Below are 18588 nucleotides of genomic sequence, written 5' to 3'. Positions count from 1 at the left end.
GTGATTTGCATGTGTATCAGGATCTTGTGTGTGGGGTTTTGGGTTGGACTTCTTGCTGCCTGAGCCATCGCATTTGGTATATAAAAAAATAGAAGAGTATAAAGAAATAAGCAACTTCTTCCTTCACCCAGACCTAATCTTTGTTGAAACAGTTATATTTCTTTATTTTTTTTTAAGATTTTATTTATTTGACAGAGAGAGAGATCACAGTAGGCAGAGAGGCAGGCAGACAGAGAGAGGGGGGAAGCAGACTCCCTGCCAAGCAGAGAGCCCGATGCGGGGCTTGATCCTAGGACCCTTAGATCATGACCTGAGCTGAAGGCAGAGGCTTAACCCAGTGAGCCACCCAGGTGCCCCAAACTGTTATATTTCTTTCTGAGCTTTAATATATATACATCCATGAAGCTTTGGATGAGACTGAGAAAAAAAATAATTTTCTATCATGTCTCCTGAGTGTTTTCCCATATTACCAAATATTCTTCTTCTTCTTTTTTTTGAGATTGATTTATTTGAGAGAGGGCACGCGCACCAGCTGCGGGGGAAGGGGCAGAGGGAGAGAGAGAATCCCATGCAGACTCCTCGAGAGCACAGAGCCTGATGTGGGGCTCGATCTCAGGACCCTGAGGTCATGACCTAAGCCAAAGTCAGACGCTTAACTGACTGAGCCACCCAGGCACCCCCCATATTGCCAAATATTCTATGCAAACATGACTCAGTAGTGTTTTGTGTGTGCCAGAACGTATTTAACAAATCACCCCCCACCCCCGCCCGTTGTTTGACTGTGTAGGTTGTCATCCAGTGTTTTTGTAGGCATGGACACTTGGTTCGTATAATTGTTCCCTTAAGATTGATTCCTAAAAGTTGAATTATTGGTAAGAAGGATGAACGTTTTTCATACTCTTGCCTGGTGGGCAGAATTCTCGATGCTTGCTGTTGGCAGCGCTCCAAGTGGTTTCCCAGGACAGCTGGGTCCCAGACACCGAGCGGGGGGGATGTTGCTAGGGTGGCAAGGCGGGGAGGGCCACTGGAGAAAACGCTCAGAGAACTGTGGTTCCTCACGTTTTCTGCTGTTGCCTTCTTTTTGTTTTTTAGATTTTATTTTTTTGCCAGAGAGAGAGAGAGAGAGATTGGCCACAAGCGGGGAGAGCCACAGGCAGAGGGAGAAGCAGGCTCCCCGCTGAGTGAGGAGCCTGATACGGGACTCGATCCCAGGACCCTGGGACCATGACCTGAATCGAAGGTAGACGTTTAACTGGCTGAGCCTCCCAGGGGTCCCTGTTCTTGCCTTTTATTTATTTATTTTTTTTTTGGAGAAGGGGGCTTGGCGTTCTTTTATTTGTATATTCCTTACATTTTTTTTTCTTTTTTAGTGTAAAAAGATAGGCTTTTATTATATTGTCTCTTTAAACCTCTCCCACATAAAAAAGGCAGGCACTGGCCATGCATTCCGTTTCAGTAGTCAGCTCTTCAAAGTGTGTACTGTGAGAGCATCATAAAGGTGATTTGAAACGGTCACACTAGTGATGGTCCCCAGGGACTCCATGAGCACACTCGGAGAAGGAAGGGGCGTGGTTAACTAGGATATCCCTGGTTGTAATAACTAATCACAGAATATCCATAATCAGACTCGGCTCCCATCAGTGGTGACAGAAGTCATGCGGGGATTCTTGGTACTGTAAGGATGAGACCAGGGACACCTGGGTGGCTCAGTGGGTTAAAGCTTCTGCCTTCAGCTCGCGTCATCATCCCAGGGTCCTGGGATCGAGCCCCGAATCGGGCTCTCTGCTCAGCAGGGAGACTGCTTCCCTTCCTCTCTGCCTGCCTCTCTGCCTATTTGTGATCTCTGTCTGTCAAATAAATAAATAAATAATTTAAAAAAAAAAAGATGATACCAACCTTAATGCTTCCGCCTGCTTAGCAAAAAGCTCTGGTTCTCCTTCACTGTCTCTCACACATACTCGGTGTGTGGCTAGAAAGGGAGTGGTTGGCACTTATGGGGAGCAGGGAGAGGGAAAAAAGGAGGGCTAGGAGCAAAGGTACTTGCAAGAGGCAGTCTTCTAAATCTTCCTGGAAGAGTGGGGCGCCTGCGTGGCTCAGTTGTTAAGCTTCTGCCTTCGGCTCAGGTCATGATCCCAGGGTCCTGGGTTCGAGCCCTGCGTCGGGCTCCCTGCTCGGCAGGAAGCCTGCTTCTCCCTCTCCCACTCCCCCTGCTTGTGTTCCCTCTTTCGCTGTGTCTCTGTCAAATAAATAAAGTCTAAAATAAATAAATATATCGGTCAATCAGTCTTCCTGGAAGAGGAAGTTACCTCTGGGAGATTAAAGTATATGATTGTGTTTTTCCCACACCAGGATGTACGTACCCCCTAACAATGTGGCTTGAAGTTGGTAACTAATAATACAGGCTATTGATTTCTTTTAATTAGGTGTTTGTTAATGAAGGAATTGGTTTCTGTAACTGAGGAAAAGGTGGTATGATAAGATCTTTTCCTCCTCTCCCTCCTGCCTCTGTCATTTATTTTTTTTTAAAGATTTTATTTATTTATTTGACACAGAGAGAGATCCCAAGCAGGCAGAGAGTCAGGCAGAGAGCGGTGGGGCGGGCAGGCTCCCTGCTGAGCAGAGAGCCAGATGTGGGGCTCAATCTCAGGACCCTGAGATAATGACCTGAGCTGAAGGCTGAGGCTTTTACCCACTTAGCCACCCAGGCGCCCCCTCTGTCATGGTTTTAGGTGCTGTGTTTCAGTCCTCGGACCCGGACCCTGGAGGGCATCTTGGTTTTAGAGACTCTGTGTGAGAAATGTGACTTAGGTTCAGAATACTTTTATTGAACAGTTGGCACTCGGGTAGGTGTACAGAGATTAATGAGAGGAGATCCTTGCCCTGATTTAGTGGTAGAGAAGAGAGTAGGAATATAAATAATTGTTTCATTGTGGTAAACATACATGACATAAATTTACCATTGGAGCCACTTTTAAGTGTAAAGTTCTGTGGCATTACGTGTGCTCACATTCTTGTACAACCATTGCTACCATCCATCTCCAGAACTTTCTCGTCTTCTCCATTTTAAACTCTATACTTGTTAAACAGTAACACCTCATTTTCCCCTCCCTCCAGCCCCTGGAAACCACCATTCTACCTTCTATCTGTATGGATTTGACTACTTTCCGTACCTCATGTAAGTGGAATTGAATAGTATTTGTCCTTCTGTGATTGGCTTGTTTCATTTGGCTTAATTCTTTGGGGAATTCTCTCAAGGTTCATCCATGGCATTGCATGAGTCAGAATTTCCTTCTTTTTTAAGGGTGAATAGATATTTTTTTGTTTGTATATACCACATTTTGTTTAGTCATCTGTCAGTAGACTTGGTTTGCTCCCATCTTTTCGCTCTTGGGAATAATGCTGCTGTGAACACAAGTATGCAAATAATCTATTCCTGCTTTCGATTCTTTTGGGTATCTACCTACAAGTGGAATTGCTGGCTCTGTGGTAATTCTGTGTTTAATGTTCTGAGGCGTCACCATATTGTTTTCCACCAGTCGTATACAGGGTTCCAGTTCCCCATATCCTCACTAACCTTTATTATTTTCTGTGGTTTTTTTTTTTAACCTCCTGATAGTAGCCATCCTAAATTGGTATGAAGAGGTATCTTACCATGGGTTTGATTTGCCATTTCCCTAGTGATTAATGATGTTGAGTATCTTTCAGCTGCTGTCTGCATATGTTCTTGGGTGAAGTGTCTGTTCAAGTCTTCAGTTTTTTAATTGGTTTGCTGCTGTTGTTGACTCGTAGGAGTTCTTTATATATTGTGGGTATGGTTGGATATTAGGTTTGCAGATATTTTCTCCCATACCTTAGTTTGCTTTTTTACTCTGTTGATAGTATCCTTTGATCCCTAAAAGCTTTTCATTTTTGATAAGGTCCATCTCATTTATTTTTTCTTTCGTTGTCTGTTTTTGGCATCTTACCCAAAAAGATCATTGCCAAATCCAATGCCATTGTGCTTTCCTCCTGTGTTTTCCTCTGGGAGTTTTACAGTTTCAGCTCTTACATTTATGCCTTTGATCCATTTTGAGTTAATTTTTGTATATTGTGACATGTGGGGTTCCAGCCTCATTTTTTTTTTAATGTGGATATCCAGTTTTCCTAATATGATTTTAGAGATAATTTTAGTATATGAAAGAAGATGCTTAGCTGCTACTCACAGGGGTTACTGAGCCAGTCTCTGGCAGGAGGGTTCTGTTTGAATGATGTAGGAAGAGATGGCAAGCCTCTCTCTGCGTTCTGGAGAGGGGGCACACTTACGGGACGCTTCCCCAAGGGAACTGAGGACTGTTTCCTGGATATGTGTGGGAGCCATTTCAAGTGAGATGGGGAGGGCGGGGAGAGAGGGAGATCATCAAGGTAAGATTACAAACCGTTGGTGTGTAATGTGCTTCTTACTTTCCTGTCTTCAGTTGTGGATGCATCCTTAATAGACTTGTTGGGACCGAAACTCCCCATGAATCTTTAGTTTGTGTGTTTTTTGTTTTCTTCTGGTTTTGGTGGGAGTGTGTTTGCTTATTTTAGGTGTTTGCCATGGTGGGGAGAAACAGGATTTCATAGTCTTACGAGCATATCCTGCATGGGGTGGGAAAAATACACCTCATAAAGAAAGGTAACTTGACGCATGGCCTTTGTCTGTGACATACTCCACACTTGCTGTGGGATTCCTGCTCTCCTGGGGCCACAGCCTGGTCCCTTAGCCTGTGTGCAGCTGTGGGCCTGAGGGCTGGACGCAGAGCCCATGTCTCTTTCCGGAGGAATTCCAGAGGGACGCAGCTGCAGGTTTTTCTCTAACTGTTTGTATGCGCACAGGAAGTTCCTTACAGCCCTCAGCTCTATATCTCATTTCCGTTCCGTTGCTTGCCATCCGCGTCCTGGCCGTTTGGCTGGAAGCTCCTGGCGCAGAGGGCCCCTGGCCGGGAGCCCTCGTGCACTCTCGTGGTCCTCCCTCAATCCAGGCGGGATCTTGGGAGTTGAAGGCAAAAGCAAGGATGTGAAGGTCACGGAGGAGAAGACACCGTAGAGGAATTCAGTATAAATTTCTGTGTAAGGAAGTCTTTTCTAACTATAACATGATAAAGAAACTTTAGAAAAAAGTATCCATTTACATAAATATTATTTTTTATCAGGAAACACCACTTCAAAGTATAAGGACAGTAAACTGGAAAAAACATGGGTGATAGCAATGAGAAATGGCCCATTTTCTTAGTATGTATAAGAGCTTTTGAGGATCAGGAGGAAGAGAAGTGTGGGTAGGGTATCAGCAGCGTGGTTTCAGAAAAACAAAAACAGAAGGCTTTTAGGCATATAAAAGGTATTTACTCTCACTTAAAACAGTGGTAAATTAGATAGCTCCTATGAAGTTAGATACTCTTAAAGAGTTTGAGGAAGTAGGTATGTGTGGATCATTGATGGGGCCTCTCCGGCCTTATGCATGGAAATTTAAAAAAAATGCATATTCTTTGCCTTAGCAAATCTAATACTAGAAACTTGTCCTACTTTTATAAAGCTTGTTTTAGCTTTTATTTCTTGAAGGTTTTATTTATTTATTTGTCAGAGAGAGAGAGAGTACAAGCTGGAGGAATGGCAGGCAGAGGCTCGATCCCAGGACCTCGGGATCATGACCTGAGGGGAAGGCAGACGCGGAACCCAGTGAGCCACCCAGGCATCCCTGATTCTCATTATAAAGGCCCTGAAGCACATAGCCAGACCTAGAAGTAACTTCTTGGTCACCAGGCAAACCGTAAGTGAAGTTCAGTGCCGACACCTGTAAGTATAGCCCAAGACTTCAGAAATGGGTTGAATCTCTTGCGGGTGCATGATAATGATTAACCAGGATGTTTGAGGAAGCCAACACTTGATAATGCCAGCCAGCTACAGTCTACTCTGGGAGCAAACAGAAACACCAGGAAAAATTCTGCGGGAAAAGATTATAAAGTGAAATGGTACATCCTTATGGTATATCCTCTGGAAAAAGAAGAAAAAAATGTGTCCAGGAGTTTATAAATACAGAAGCTGAAGAAAGTGCTCATATCCTCTGTGATGAAAAAGAGAGAAATCACGCCCACTAAATCAGGACAGGTGCATTTGCTTGCCGGGGCTGCAGTAAGAAGTTGCCACATATGTGTGTGAAAAAGGAAATGCTTACTTACTGTCCTGGAGGCCAGAAGCCCCAAATCTAGGGGTTTGGCAGTGTTGGTATCCTGTGGAGGCTCTGAAGGCAGATCCACGCTTCTCTCCCAGCGCTGGTGGAGCTCCTTGGCTTAGATCTGGTCCCCACCCCCGTCCTGACATGGCATTGCCTGTGTGTCTGTGTTTTCTCCTTTTCTGTTTTTTCTAAAGACACTTGCCATTGGGTTTAGTACCCGTCCTAATCTGGCATGACCTCAAGGTCCTTAACCTTAGTTACATCTGCAAAGACCTTCATTCCAAATAAGGTCACATTCTGAGGTTCTGAAGGTTGGGACATAGGGGGCCACCATTCAACCCAAAACAGTCTGTTCTTTTGTGCCCCTGCCCCCCAGTCACGTCTGTCCCACATGCAGAATACATTCACTCCATAGCAATTAGTTATTTGGGGTTTGTGAGGGAAAAAGAATTTTGAGAGGGGAGAGCCTGAATTTCTGGTATTGGAGAAGATGGATGGTCATTAATCTTTTTTTTTTTTTTTTTTCCTTAAGATTGTTGTCAATTCACATACAGTTGCAGGAAGTAATACAGAGGGATCCCGTGGGCCTTTTCCTTAGTTTCTGTGATGGCAGTGGCTTAAAAAACACAACCAGGGGATTGATACATTTAAAAAAAAAAAAAAAAAGATATTTATTTATTTATTTGAGAGAGAGAGGCAGTGAGAGAGAGAGCATGAGAGGGAAGGTCAGAGGGAGAAGCAAACTCCCCACGGAGCTGGGAGCCCGATGCGGGACTTGATCCTGGGACTCGGCATCATGACCTGAGCCGAAAGCAGTTGCTCAACCACCCGAGCCACCCAGGTGTCCCAGGGGATTGATATTGATACAGTGAAGATAAAGAACATTTTCATCACTGAGGGGTCCCCCCCTCAGGCTGCCCTTTGTTTGCCTCCCCTACGTTTGCCTCCCCTGCGTTTGCCTCCCCTGCCTTCTTTGCACTCCCATTCCCCCCTGTCCCTAATCCCTGCCAACCACTAACCCGTTCTCCATTTCCATAGCTGTCGTTTCTAAAATGTGATATGAATGGAATCCTACAGTATATATACCCTTCCAGGGTTGCCTTCGTCTCCCTTAGCAGGATTATCTGGGAGTCTATACAGGAGGTGGTCTGTTCCTTTTCATTGCTAAGTAGTGTTCCGTGGTATGGACACATCACAATTTGTTTAACCGTTTACCCCTTGAAGAACATCTGAGTGGTCTCCAGTTTTGGCTGTTCTGTGAGCATTTGCGTACATGTTCTAGGGTGAGCATGTGTTCGTTTCTTTGGGATAAATGCCCAGCAGTACAATTTGCAGGGTCATATGGTAGTTGCGTGTTTAGTTTTTTAAGAAAGTGCCAAATTGTTGGGGCCACCTGCCTGTGTCTGTAGAGTATATGACGCTGGATCTCGAGTTGTGAGTTCGAGCCCCACATTGGGTGTAGAGAATGGGATGAATGAATGAGTGGAATGAATGAATGAATGCCAAATTGTTCTCTTGAGTAGACGAACTGTTTGCGTGTCTACCAGCAATGTATGACTGATCTTTTCTCCCTGTTGTCGCCAGCATTTGATGTTGTCACTATCTTTTCTTTTGGCTATTCTGATGGGTGTGTAGTGACGTGTCATCTTGATTTGAATTTACATTTCCCTAATGGCTAAAGATGTTGTGTCTATCTTCATGTGCTTATTTGCCAGCTGTGTATCCTCCTGGGTGAAATGTCTCTTCATGTCCCATACTCTAATTGAGATTGATTGTTTTTTTACTATTAAGTTTTGAGAATTCTTATGTATTCTAGATACTAATTCTTTGTTGGACATGAATTTTACAAGTATTTTTTCTCATCTGTAGCTTGTGTGTTCATTCTTTTTTTTTTTTTTTTTTTTGATTTTATTTATTTATTTGACAGACAGAGATCACAAGTAGGCAGAGAGGCAGGCAGAGAGAGAGAGGAAGGGAAGCAGGCTCCATCCCAGGCCTGGGATCATGACCTGAGCCGAAGGCAGAGGCTTTAACCAACTAAGCCACCCAGGTGCCCCTTGTGTGTTCATTCTAAGAGAGAATGTTTCACAGAGCACCTTTTATTTTTGATGAAATTAATTTTATCAGTTTCCCCTTTTATAGGTAATGCTTTTGGTATCAAGCTTAAGAAAATGTTGCCAAGCACTAGATCCTGAAGAGTTTCTCCTGTGTTTTTTCCCTAATAAATGTGATAGATTTTCTTTAAAGAGTTTATTTATTTATTTAAGGGTGGGGGAGCACATGAGTGGGAGGAGGAGCGGGGGGATAAGTAGACCCTCCACTGAGGGTCTACTTCCCTCTGAGTGGGAAGCCCGTTAGGGAGCTCGATCCCAGGACCCTGTGATCATGTCTTGAGCCGAAGTCAGACACTTAACCAACTGAGCCACTGAGGTGCCCCAAATTTGGTAGATTTTTGCCTGTGCTTTATTTTATTTTATTTTATTTTATTTTATTTTATTTTTTTTATTTTATTTTATTTTATTTTTTGAAGATTATTTGTCAGAGAGAGCACAAGCAGGGGGAGCAGCAGGCAGAGGGAGAAGCAGGCTCCCCTCTGAGCAAGGAGCCCAATGCGGAACTTGATCCCAGGACCCTGGGATCATGACCTGAGCTGAAGGTAAATGCTTAATCTTTTGAGCCACCCAGGCACCCCTGGCCCTTTCTTTCTTTCTTTCTTTTCCTTTCTTTTTTTTTTTTTTAAAAGATTTATTTATTTATTAGGGAGAGAGTGTGAGTGGGGAGAGGGAAGGGGGAGGAGAAAACCCTTAAGTGGACTCCACTCTGAATGCAGGGACTGACGTAGGGCTTGATCCCAGGACCCCAAGACCACGACTTGAGCCGGAATCAAGAGTTGGTGGCCTAATTGACTGAGCCACCCAGGTGCTCCAACCTGTGGTCCATTTTGAGTTACTTCTTACATAAAGTGTGAAGTTCAGGTCCAGTTCATAGTTTTACCTCTGGACGTCCTCTTGCTCCAGCACCCTTTCTTGAAAAGGCTCCCGTCCTCTGTGGAATTGCCTTTGTGCCTTCGTCAGATCAGTTGGACATACTTGTGTGGTTGCAGAACGAGTTCGGCCTGTGTTTACTGATAGTAGCTTTGGTTCCACAATTTAAGGAAAGAAAATCATTCTCCTGAAAGGATATTTACTTTAACTCCTCTTAGTCACCAGCATGGATGAGCCCTGCGAACTGATGACGACTTTGAGTGGGGTCAGCTTGCTGTCCTTTCCAGAGTCACGTGGTCTGTGTCACTCTGGGGGTTCTTTCATCTCTTTTTGGATTCTAGAGGAGTTCTGGGGGCCTAGGAGGTGGTTGATAAATGATGACTCCATCGACACCTAGAAGGGACACCGCAAAAGGATGAAGTCTGCTCATAGAGCCCTTGAACCCCTTTCTTCAAGGCCAGGAAGAATAAATACAAAGTTGAGTTTTCAAAGACACTACAGGACTTTCAGAAAGGAAGGGAAGTGGGTGCTGGGCACAGTGTTTTCCGTTTCCTTTCCCTGCTGCTCTGTGTTTAGGCCTGGGTGCTGGAGGAGACCTAAAGAGGAAATTAAAAAAAAAAAAAAACAAAAAAAACAAGCCCAACCTCTTTTGATAACCAGATAGTTTGGCCTCCGGGTTTCAGCAGCGTGGATGAGGATTGCCGGGGAAGGACGAGGGACCGCAAAGCTCCCCGTGCTGTTAAGGCTTCAGTAAACAGTTGCCCCGCGTGTGGCCTTCAATTTGGAAAGATTCAGCAGAGGATCCAGCTGGCACCCTGGGCTCTCCTTTATCCCATTTATTTTATTTTTTTATTTTTTTTAAACTGGGGGAGAAAGTCAGCTTTCTTTTTGTGTCTCTCCCTCAGAGGGACTTAGAGTCCTTGGCGGTCATTCCTGTGCTGGGCATATTATTGTCGCCCTGTAAGCCAGGTGGCAGCAGGTGCGCGGCTTTGGGTATGGTATGCCTTGCCCAAAGACACGCTTGTCTGTTCCTAAGACAAGGGGCTCGGTTTGCTGGGTCTTACCCTCTCAACCAGCCTCCTAAGCCCTCAAGTGAAAAAAAAAAAAGGTGTGTGTGGGGGAAGTTCCAACCTTACTTGCAACCACGAGGCTAAGAATTGACCCTCCCGCTGACTTCCTCTTTGCGCCCAGCTTCCCAAGAGGGCTTCTGGAGCCGCAGAGTCCTCGAAGCTGGCGGTGATCCCAGATGCTTTCCAGAGTGTGTGTGTATGGGGTCGGGGGTGCCTTTGGTGCTTATCCTGTGGGGAGTCCAGAGACATACTCACAGATTCCATATTCGGGCTCAGAATCAGCGTGAGGAGCCCGGGATCCATCCCTGTTTGTACTGAATCATTTTAATCCAGTTGTGAGGTCTTGTGGCTGCTTGGGGACAAGCACAGTCCTGTCTTGCCCACTGTTTGCCCTTTGTTTGGCGACAGCTGTTTACCAGGCCATGGATGAAATGCGCGCTTGGCTTTGCGGGAGGAGCGTGGGCATCCCCCCCTTTTTTTCTTTAAGAGAATGTTGAAGAACTACATCAGTTTTCACTTTGGACGGGTTTGCCTTCCAGATTTCCCCCGTCCTGTTCCCCCTTTGGTTACATGGTTATGGTCCTGGCGTGCACACCGGTCTGTGTTCTCTTTCCTGCTTACACGTTTATACGTCATCGTCCTGTCTCCTTCCCCGATCCCACTGTGAGTGTGGCACCTGGTCGGAGAGTAGGAATGTTAACGGTCCTTTCTCCGCACTTTCTGGAAGGGTTTCTCCATGTGTGCGCATCTGTAACCGGCGAGGCCTCTGCTTGCTTCTGCTCAGACACACCTGCAGCGTCTCCCCGGTTTCCCAGATCATCCGTCCCGCCTCCTTTAACTTGCATTTAAATACCGTTTTCTCCCCCAAAGAACGAATTATAGGGGATCACAAATGATTTTTCTTGGCCTCTTCCTAGTTAATCATTTGACAGAAAAATTACCCAGGAAGGAAGCCCGCGTGTTGAGAAGCCACAGAGAACGTGTCGCAGAGCCTTGGGGAGAATGTTCTGCTCCTGGCAGCTCCTGTGTCCTCGGTGCTGGCGCTCCTGCGTGTGCAGGGTCCTTGTGACTCGAGGGAAGGGAGGGGGTCTCCACCTCTCGTGTGGCAAGGCAAGGCGGTGCGTGTAGGGCCCAGAGCGTGTGTCCTGAGGCCGGCCCGCCCAGGTTCGAAGAGCGGCTCAGCGGCGTCCTGGCTGTTAGGTCTTGCGCTGGTTGTGTCATTGCCTCCCTGTGCCCATTTCTTGCTGTGTCAGTGGGGATGATGAGAACCTCCTAAGGGCCGGGTTGAGGACTAAGTAAGGGAGGATCTGCAGAGTCTTGCAAATAGTTGCTGGCGTTTGGTGCGTTCCGTGTAGCTTTTTAAAATAAATTCAATTTTAATTTTAAATTTTTATTATTTTTTTAAGATTTTATATTTTTATTTGACAGAGATCACAAGTAGGCAGAGAGGCAGGCAGAGAGAGGAAGGGAAGCAGGCTCCCTGCTATGCAGAGAGCCTGATGCGGGGCTTGATCCCAGGACCCTGAGATCATGACCCGAGTCTACAGATTGAGCCCCCCCAGGTGCCCCTTCTGTGTAGCTCTTAAGTGTTCCTGTTGCTCATTATCCCCCAGTTGATTCTCGAGCAGTTGAAGCTGATGAGTAAGTGCTCCGTGACCGGGTTTTTCAGTAAGCGCTCCCGACTGAAAAAGAGCAGGGCCAAACAAACAATTTTACGAACCCAGAAGTGCGCTCTAGAAATGTCTTTCCTAGGAACGGAGCTTAATGTGATGGGCAGTTCGCGGAAAAGTCCGGGCAGCATGTTTGTGTTGATGACCGTTGATCAGTGAGAATTTTTCTCATGCAAGTACCTGGGTTTTTCTAGGCTAAACTGCCTTTGCAGCCCCAGCATATGTATCAGGAATTAAAACTGAGAACTTGTGTGTTGGGGAGTTTCTTCTCTGGCACTGTTTATGTGCTGGGTTTCCCCCACTAGATACTGCTTCCTCTGTGGAGCTCCAGCCTTAGCCTGGAGCTCAAGCCAAGTACTGATGGGGGTGGGGAGGTTGTTGAATTCTGCTGTGGCAGCTAAGGGTAGATACACAGATGGTGGCAGGGGGGTGCCCAGTGGTCTGGGGACCTTGGTTGGGCAAGTGGTCCTCACCCCACCTTTTAAAACTTACATGGACATGATTTGGCTGATGAGATATTCTTGGCTTCTGTGAAGAGTAAGGCAGCCTCATGGCCCAGTACATGAGAATCACTCCTGCTTTCAAGAGAACATTTGCACTGAGGTATACTGGGTACATGAGGGTTGACCTCAGTATTAGGGTCGTTTCGGTTAGAGAGGACAGAAAACCACAAGTGACTGGGTTTAAACAAGTTGAGTCATATCTCACTGTCCTTCCTTTCTCAGCTCTGTAATCCTTGGAGTCTGGGACTCCCTTGATTTAGTTGCTCCACTACCTTTAGTCTCATGATGCCAGGGCTGCGAAGTGGCTGCTTGTGCTCCAGCTATCCAGTCTGCATTCCAGCCAGCAGGAAGGAGAGTCGGCAGGGATCTCGATGTTTTAAGGAGATTCCAGGAAGCTGCCACTCTACACTCCTGCCTATCGGTTTGGTTAGAACTTAGCACAGTTACCGGGAGCAGCAAGGGAGGCGGGGAAGCAGGGTCAGGTGTCCAGCTAAAACTCTGGGGACTGAGATTGAGGTGCACAGCTAGCTGTCCTGCCTGAGTCCTTTACGATGGAATGGAGGCTCGTGCTAATGAGCAGAACAAGCTTTGCTTTTCCAGATACCAGGTCTGGGAGTGTCTGGGGGGCTCAGTCAGTTCAGTGTCTGCTTTTGGCTCAGGTCGTGTTCTCAGGGTCCTGGGATTGAGTCCCGTGTCTGGCTTCCCCCTCAGTAGGGAGTCCGCTTCTCCCTCTCCCTCTGCTCTCTCTCTCTCAAATGAATAAGTAAAATCGTTAAAAATGAAATAAGCAGGTCTGAAGAAAGGGAGGTCTGCTGAGGTCTGCTGGGGTCTGCTGGATGAATTCAGACATTCTTTTGGTAATCTTGACATACATTTGAGCGAGCCCTGCAGGTGCCCGGTCCTGCCAGGCTCGGGGAGCAGATGCTGAGTCACAGCTGGTCTCTCTGCTCCAGGGGTTGTAGGTTATTGGATTGTCCTTTGGTACCTAAGATGCGTTTATTACATAACAATTTAGTGAGTTTCCAACTTAGGTATTTCTGTATGTGGGGCGGGGGGAGGGTGGTGGTAATTGTATTTTGGCTGGGAGAACCCACTTGCAGTGCATGGGTTCTGGGGCATCCAGGCCCCTAAGACTGATGGCCTTACAGATATTACCAGAGCCCTCCCTGTTGCTGCCATGCCATCTGTTTGATTGGGAATCCCGTCAGCATGTTTGAGCTCTGTTTTATCTCCTCTAGGACAAAGGACTGGTGCTTTAGTTTTCCTGTGCCTGTAAATTAGAGCTTCAGAGCGGGGGGGTGGGGTAGGGGGAGGCAACCCCTGCCCCAAGAGGAGTGATGTAATGTCTGGGGGCCAGGGCTGGACGCCGTATCAGTTAGCGGTGTGTTCCTTACTTAATGCTAGAGACAGTGAAAGTCACTGTCCAGCGTAATTGGGGTAACTTGCAGATACCCCCAGAGTGACGGAGCTAGAGGGGGTCCCCCTGCTTGAAGAGACTGAGCATCTGGCCTTCTTGCGCTGTTAGCTAGTGGCGGTGGCGAGTTCAGGGCAGGTGTCATGGGACGTCCACAAACCATTCCCGAGGCCTGGGAGGACATGATGAGTCTCCGCACTTGACCTGGGGCTGGCTGGCTCTTTCCAGCCCTGCACTGGGGGGTTGCTAGGCTTTTCTCCATCTCCACAGCCCTCCGCCAGATCCTGAAGCAGCTTACTGAGAGTGGGACAGGCACCTGGATGGGACCCCTAAATGTGGGGCAGCAGTTCCCTTCCTCTGTGTTCTTCTAGAAGGCTGTGCTTACCAAATACTAGCCCATTGCTCTAGGGGCACAGCCAGCCTGGAGGCCTCTTGGGCTCTCCGCTGGCCTCCAACCAGCTTCTCAGCAGCTAAGTGTTGAGGGTGGAGGGTCTTCAAAGAAGCCACCCAGAGCTCCATCGCCCTGTTTGTTAACAAGTGTTACTGTCAGCAATACTGGAACTGGGCAGAGGACGCGATGGACACGACCTGAAGGACGTGTGTGGGCAGCACACACACCAGCAGCGGCGCGGCCAGATGGGGTCCGGGCTGTCCAAGCCACCTCCTACGTGAGAACCACTGTAGAGAAATCACACTTCTGTGGCAGGACAGGAACCTGTGACCCACTCAGTGCCCCTGTCGGAAGGGCCAGCTGGAGGGGCTGCTGCCCGCTTGCTTCTGGGGCTTCCCAGAAAGGAAGTGTGTCTCTCTGAGGGACGAGGCTAGCACATCGTTCAGCACATCTGGGGGACTGGCCGACGGTGGGGTCGAACGCTGGCATGTTCTCGGAACGACAGAGCCTTTGGACTCCCCGTTGCTGGCTTCTCACAGCTAGGTTCTTTCGAACAGACTCCAGACTTAGGTTCCAGGTATCTTGAACAGGGGTGTGTGTGTGTGTGTGTGTGTGTGTGTGTGTGTGTACACTTTCAGCTTCTTTTCCATACACAGATGACTTGGTCTGCCTGTGGTTCTCTGAAATTCTATGACCATTCGTGTACCATTCTGTTGACTCTCACGATGCAGCAGGGCCAAACCTTGTTCTATGTCTAACCAGTTCCCTCCGCGTCTCCTTTTCCCCATCACTGATCTCTGGAAGTAGAGTCTATTTATGGAGAACATCAGGGCTCCAGTTCTGGAATACTGGAGAGAACTGGGGCATTTTGGGGCATTTGAAGCTAGAAGAGGTATTACGTTTGAGATTCAGCTGTGGGACCTTGAACAAGGCATTTAACTGATGGGCTCCAAGCTTCAGGTTCCTCATTCTGTAAAAAAGAGAGAAAATAGTAACATCTTGTTGTAATGGAGTTAAAGGAATTGGTGTCTTCCAGTGCCATGCAGGTGAAGAAATTGTATATCTCCTTTACTGGTTATTCCGTGTGTGTGTGTGTGTGTGTGTGTGTGTGTCCCCTTTCTAAAGATAACCTCATGTTGACCTGGCCTTCACTTTGTATTTAGACAGCAACCCACAGTCCTAGATGGCTTATTTTCCACCCCTCTCCCCCTCTAGAAAAATGTGCCGGAAGTGGCAGGAGCAGAATGTATTTGGATGCGTTGCACTGAATACGGAGATGCCATGTGAAACTAAGCCCCACTCCAGCTCCAGTGGGCGAAAGCTAGTTTGCCTGTGAGGTGCAGCCAGTAAGGGGGTGAGCTCTGGGGTGTGGACCCCTTGGGTTGAGTCCTGGCTCTGCCGCCCGTGCCCTGCGCAAGTCATTTAACCTGTCTTCACCTCAGTCTTCATGTCAGTGGAATGGGTATGATAATCATTTCTATCACATAGGGTTCTCGTAAATACGTGAGATCATTTTAAAATACCGAGCCTAGTACCAACTAGGAAGAAACTGCCCATTTTGCTTTTGTTACAATAATAATGCTTGCTTTTAATTGTGGTAATAAACACTTTTGATAACATTCATGACCTTAGCCATGTTTAGGTGTACATTTCTGTAGTATCAAGTACAGTCACATCGTTGGGCGACCATTCTCCAGAACTTCCTCATGTAAAAGTGAAACTGTATCCACTGAACCACTCCTCACTTTCCCCCCTCCCCCAGCCCTGGTACTTCTACTCTGATTTGTTTCTGTGAATCTGACTAGTCTGGAGACCTCCTTTAAGTGGAGTCCTACAGTGTTTGTCTTCCTGTGACATAATTATTTTAAATCTTAGCCCCCGACTCCCGATCGCACCCTTGCCCACTCTTAGCGTCTTCTGTAAGCTTGAGACTGCCTGCCTTCTCTAGCCGTGGTCATTGTCGAATTATTTCCTTTCTTGAGAAAACAAGATACCTTGGGAGTCCCATATCATCCTTCTGAAGAGGGCGGGATTCGGAGAAAGGGAAATTAAAATGAAGGAGCCCTAAGAAGAGGACATGAAATAGGGCAAAGACCATTCATTCGTGGGACAGCGGAGTCTCTGTAGGGCTCCTTTCTCCAATTGTGTGAAAATTCAAACCTCTCTTCAAGGAGAGGAATGGCATAATGGACACTTGTGTACCTCTTGCCCCCAGTTCAACAGCTATCTAGATTTTTTTAGAGGCCACTTTGACAAGTTCCTGGAGGAAGAAAAGACTAGAAAAACCTAGACTGACCTGGAGACAGGTGTTTTCTTTGCTTGTTCACGTGGTGGTGTTTATCTCCATGATAAAGGGCTTCTGCCTTGGGAGTTCTAACTACTGCTTAGGTTGAGGATGAAAGGAAACAGGATTGCAGGCGAGTCATTCCACCTGGTTTCCACCTGGTTTCCACATCTGGGAAGGACCGCACTTGCAACTTAGGAGGGTGGTTATCATGGAGCACGTGGCCTACGCCCTGACTTACTAAATCGGTAATAGGTGAGGGTGGTGTGGTTGTAGAAAGTAAGATCGGGGCGCCTGTGTGGCTCAGTGGGTTAAAGCCTCTGCCTTCAGCTCAGGTCATGATCCTGGCATCCTGGGATGGAGCCCCAGAGCCCTACATCGGGCTCTCTGCTCAGCGGGGAGCCTGCTTCCTTTCCTTTCTCTTTGCCTGCCTCTGCCTTCTTGTGATCTCTGTCTTTCAAATAAATAAAATCTTTAAAACAAAACAAAAAAAAAAAAAAAAAGAAAGAAATTAGTATCACCAAACAGGCCCCGAAAACGTGGAGCCAAGACACACAGCTGTGGACCAGAAAAACAGCCAGATTTACCTTTGGTAAGAAATTGTGATGAACACTGGCTTTCAAGATGTGCTCAGTAACCCGATTTTATTGGCCATTGTGTCCATTTGTCCTGAGTTGTACCTGGGTTAAGGGAAATGATTGTTTACCTGCAAAATTAGGTAATATAACTACTTTATTTGGTAGAGATGGGTCTTCATATTAAAAAAAAAATTAATGGGTTTTAACTAGAAATAAAAAATATCATGATTTCAGTAATCAAGTAAATTAAATACCTTTGGCTCCATGAAGCCCTCTTCATTTTTGTTCTTTCTTTGGACTTCTAGATGTATTTCTATCTGCTCATAAAAGGTACTGGTGTAGACTTTGCCCTGCATAGCCTTAGGATGTGGAACCAGATAGAAGTTAGGAAAATGAAATAATGGGCTTGCACCTGTTTAAAAATGTATAGTTTATAATCATATAGAGGCTTTGATTCTTTTGGGTATTTTCATTTTTGAATCTAGCATAAGTCATGTACAAGTTTTATCTTCTGTGACTTTTTTTCCTGGCCTAACTGCTGTTCCAAAAATCCTGTTTTAAATGCTTTTCTGTTAATACGTGAAAATGTCAGAAAAGTAAAACAGTTTTCTGTTTTCCTTGAAGATTTTATTTATTTATTTGGCACAGAGATCGAGAGAGAGCACAAGCAGGGGGAGCAGCAGGCAGAGGGAGAAGCAGGTTCTCTGCTGAGCAGGGAACCCGATGCAGGGCTCTGTTCCAGGACCCTGGGATCATGACCTGAGCTAGAGGCAGAGGCTTGACCAACTGAGCCACCCAGGTGCCCCTAGAGTTTTCAGACAATTTAACAATTGAGTCAAAATATTGTTCCTCCAAAGATCCTTACTTGGTTTTGTGTCTCAGTTTGTGCAACAGGAACTATTGTGCAGGTAGTCTCATGGGGATTGACTGGGGCAACAGGAAGCCAGTTTTCCTTAGGCTTGGACAGATCAAATCCAGAGCTTATGAGAAATGTAACTTTGCCAAGTGTCCTGGTTTTTCCTTGTTAAAACCAGTTGGTAAAGTAAGTTCGATAGTGAAGCAAGCTCCCAAGACTGAGTCCAAGAAACCTCTAACTGCACCACTTTTATCATCCCTTGTAATTAGGTCAGCCAGCTCCGCAAGGCTGGCTATGGCTTGTAGGGGTCTTGTAATGTAGACATTCTTATTTTTAAACTAATCTGTATACGATGGAAAAAAATGAGTTATTTGGTAAATACGGTCCTTCACTATCATTCTTTTAAGAGCATATCTTTTTTTACGCTTTTTATGAGGAGTATGTGCTATGGGAGAGGAGAAAGAGGTAGATTTTAGGTTCTGTACCCAGTTCCAATTCTAGTGTGTGGGGCGGTGGCGGGGAGGCTTCCCCACATCAATAAGTAATTCTCCCGCGTGAGCAGGGTATCCGAGAATTCACCCTAATAATTCTGACACTACCTAGAGATCGCATTAATTCCCACGGGTAGGGCTCAGTCCTGAGAGACTG

The 18588-nt window shown here is 46.4% G+C and overlaps 1 protein-coding gene across 2 annotated transcripts in view; it reads left to right on the top strand.

Annotated features, from left to right (window-relative positions):
* Positions 1–18588, top strand: part of UCK2 (uridine-cytidine kinase 2) — a 67319-nt gene that overhangs the window by 31241 nt on the left and 17490 nt on the right. Inside the window, exon 1 of one of the 2 annotated variants that reach the window (XM_032872983.1) lies at positions 12959–12979. The exons of the other annotated variant lie outside the window; for it this stretch is intronic. Within the exon in view, the coding sequence (XP_032728874.1) occupies positions 12974–12979 (6 nt within the window). The 5' untranslated portion in view covers positions 12959–12973. Of the gene's footprint in view, positions 1–12958; positions 12980–18588 lie in introns of those variants that run through there. 2 annotated transcript variants of the gene reach the window in all.

Source organism: Lontra canadensis, unplaced genomic scaffold (genome assembly GCF_010015895.1).
Source record: "Lontra canadensis isolate GAN:19392208 unplaced genomic scaffold, GSC_riverotter_1.0 scaffold46, whole genome shotgun sequence".
In the NCBI taxonomy this organism is placed as follows: domain Eukaryota; kingdom Metazoa; phylum Chordata; class Mammalia; order Carnivora; family Mustelidae; genus Lontra; species Lontra canadensis.
The sequence above is the reverse complement of the archived record's forward strand: the minus strand, read 5'-3'. Positions and strand labels throughout refer to the sequence as shown.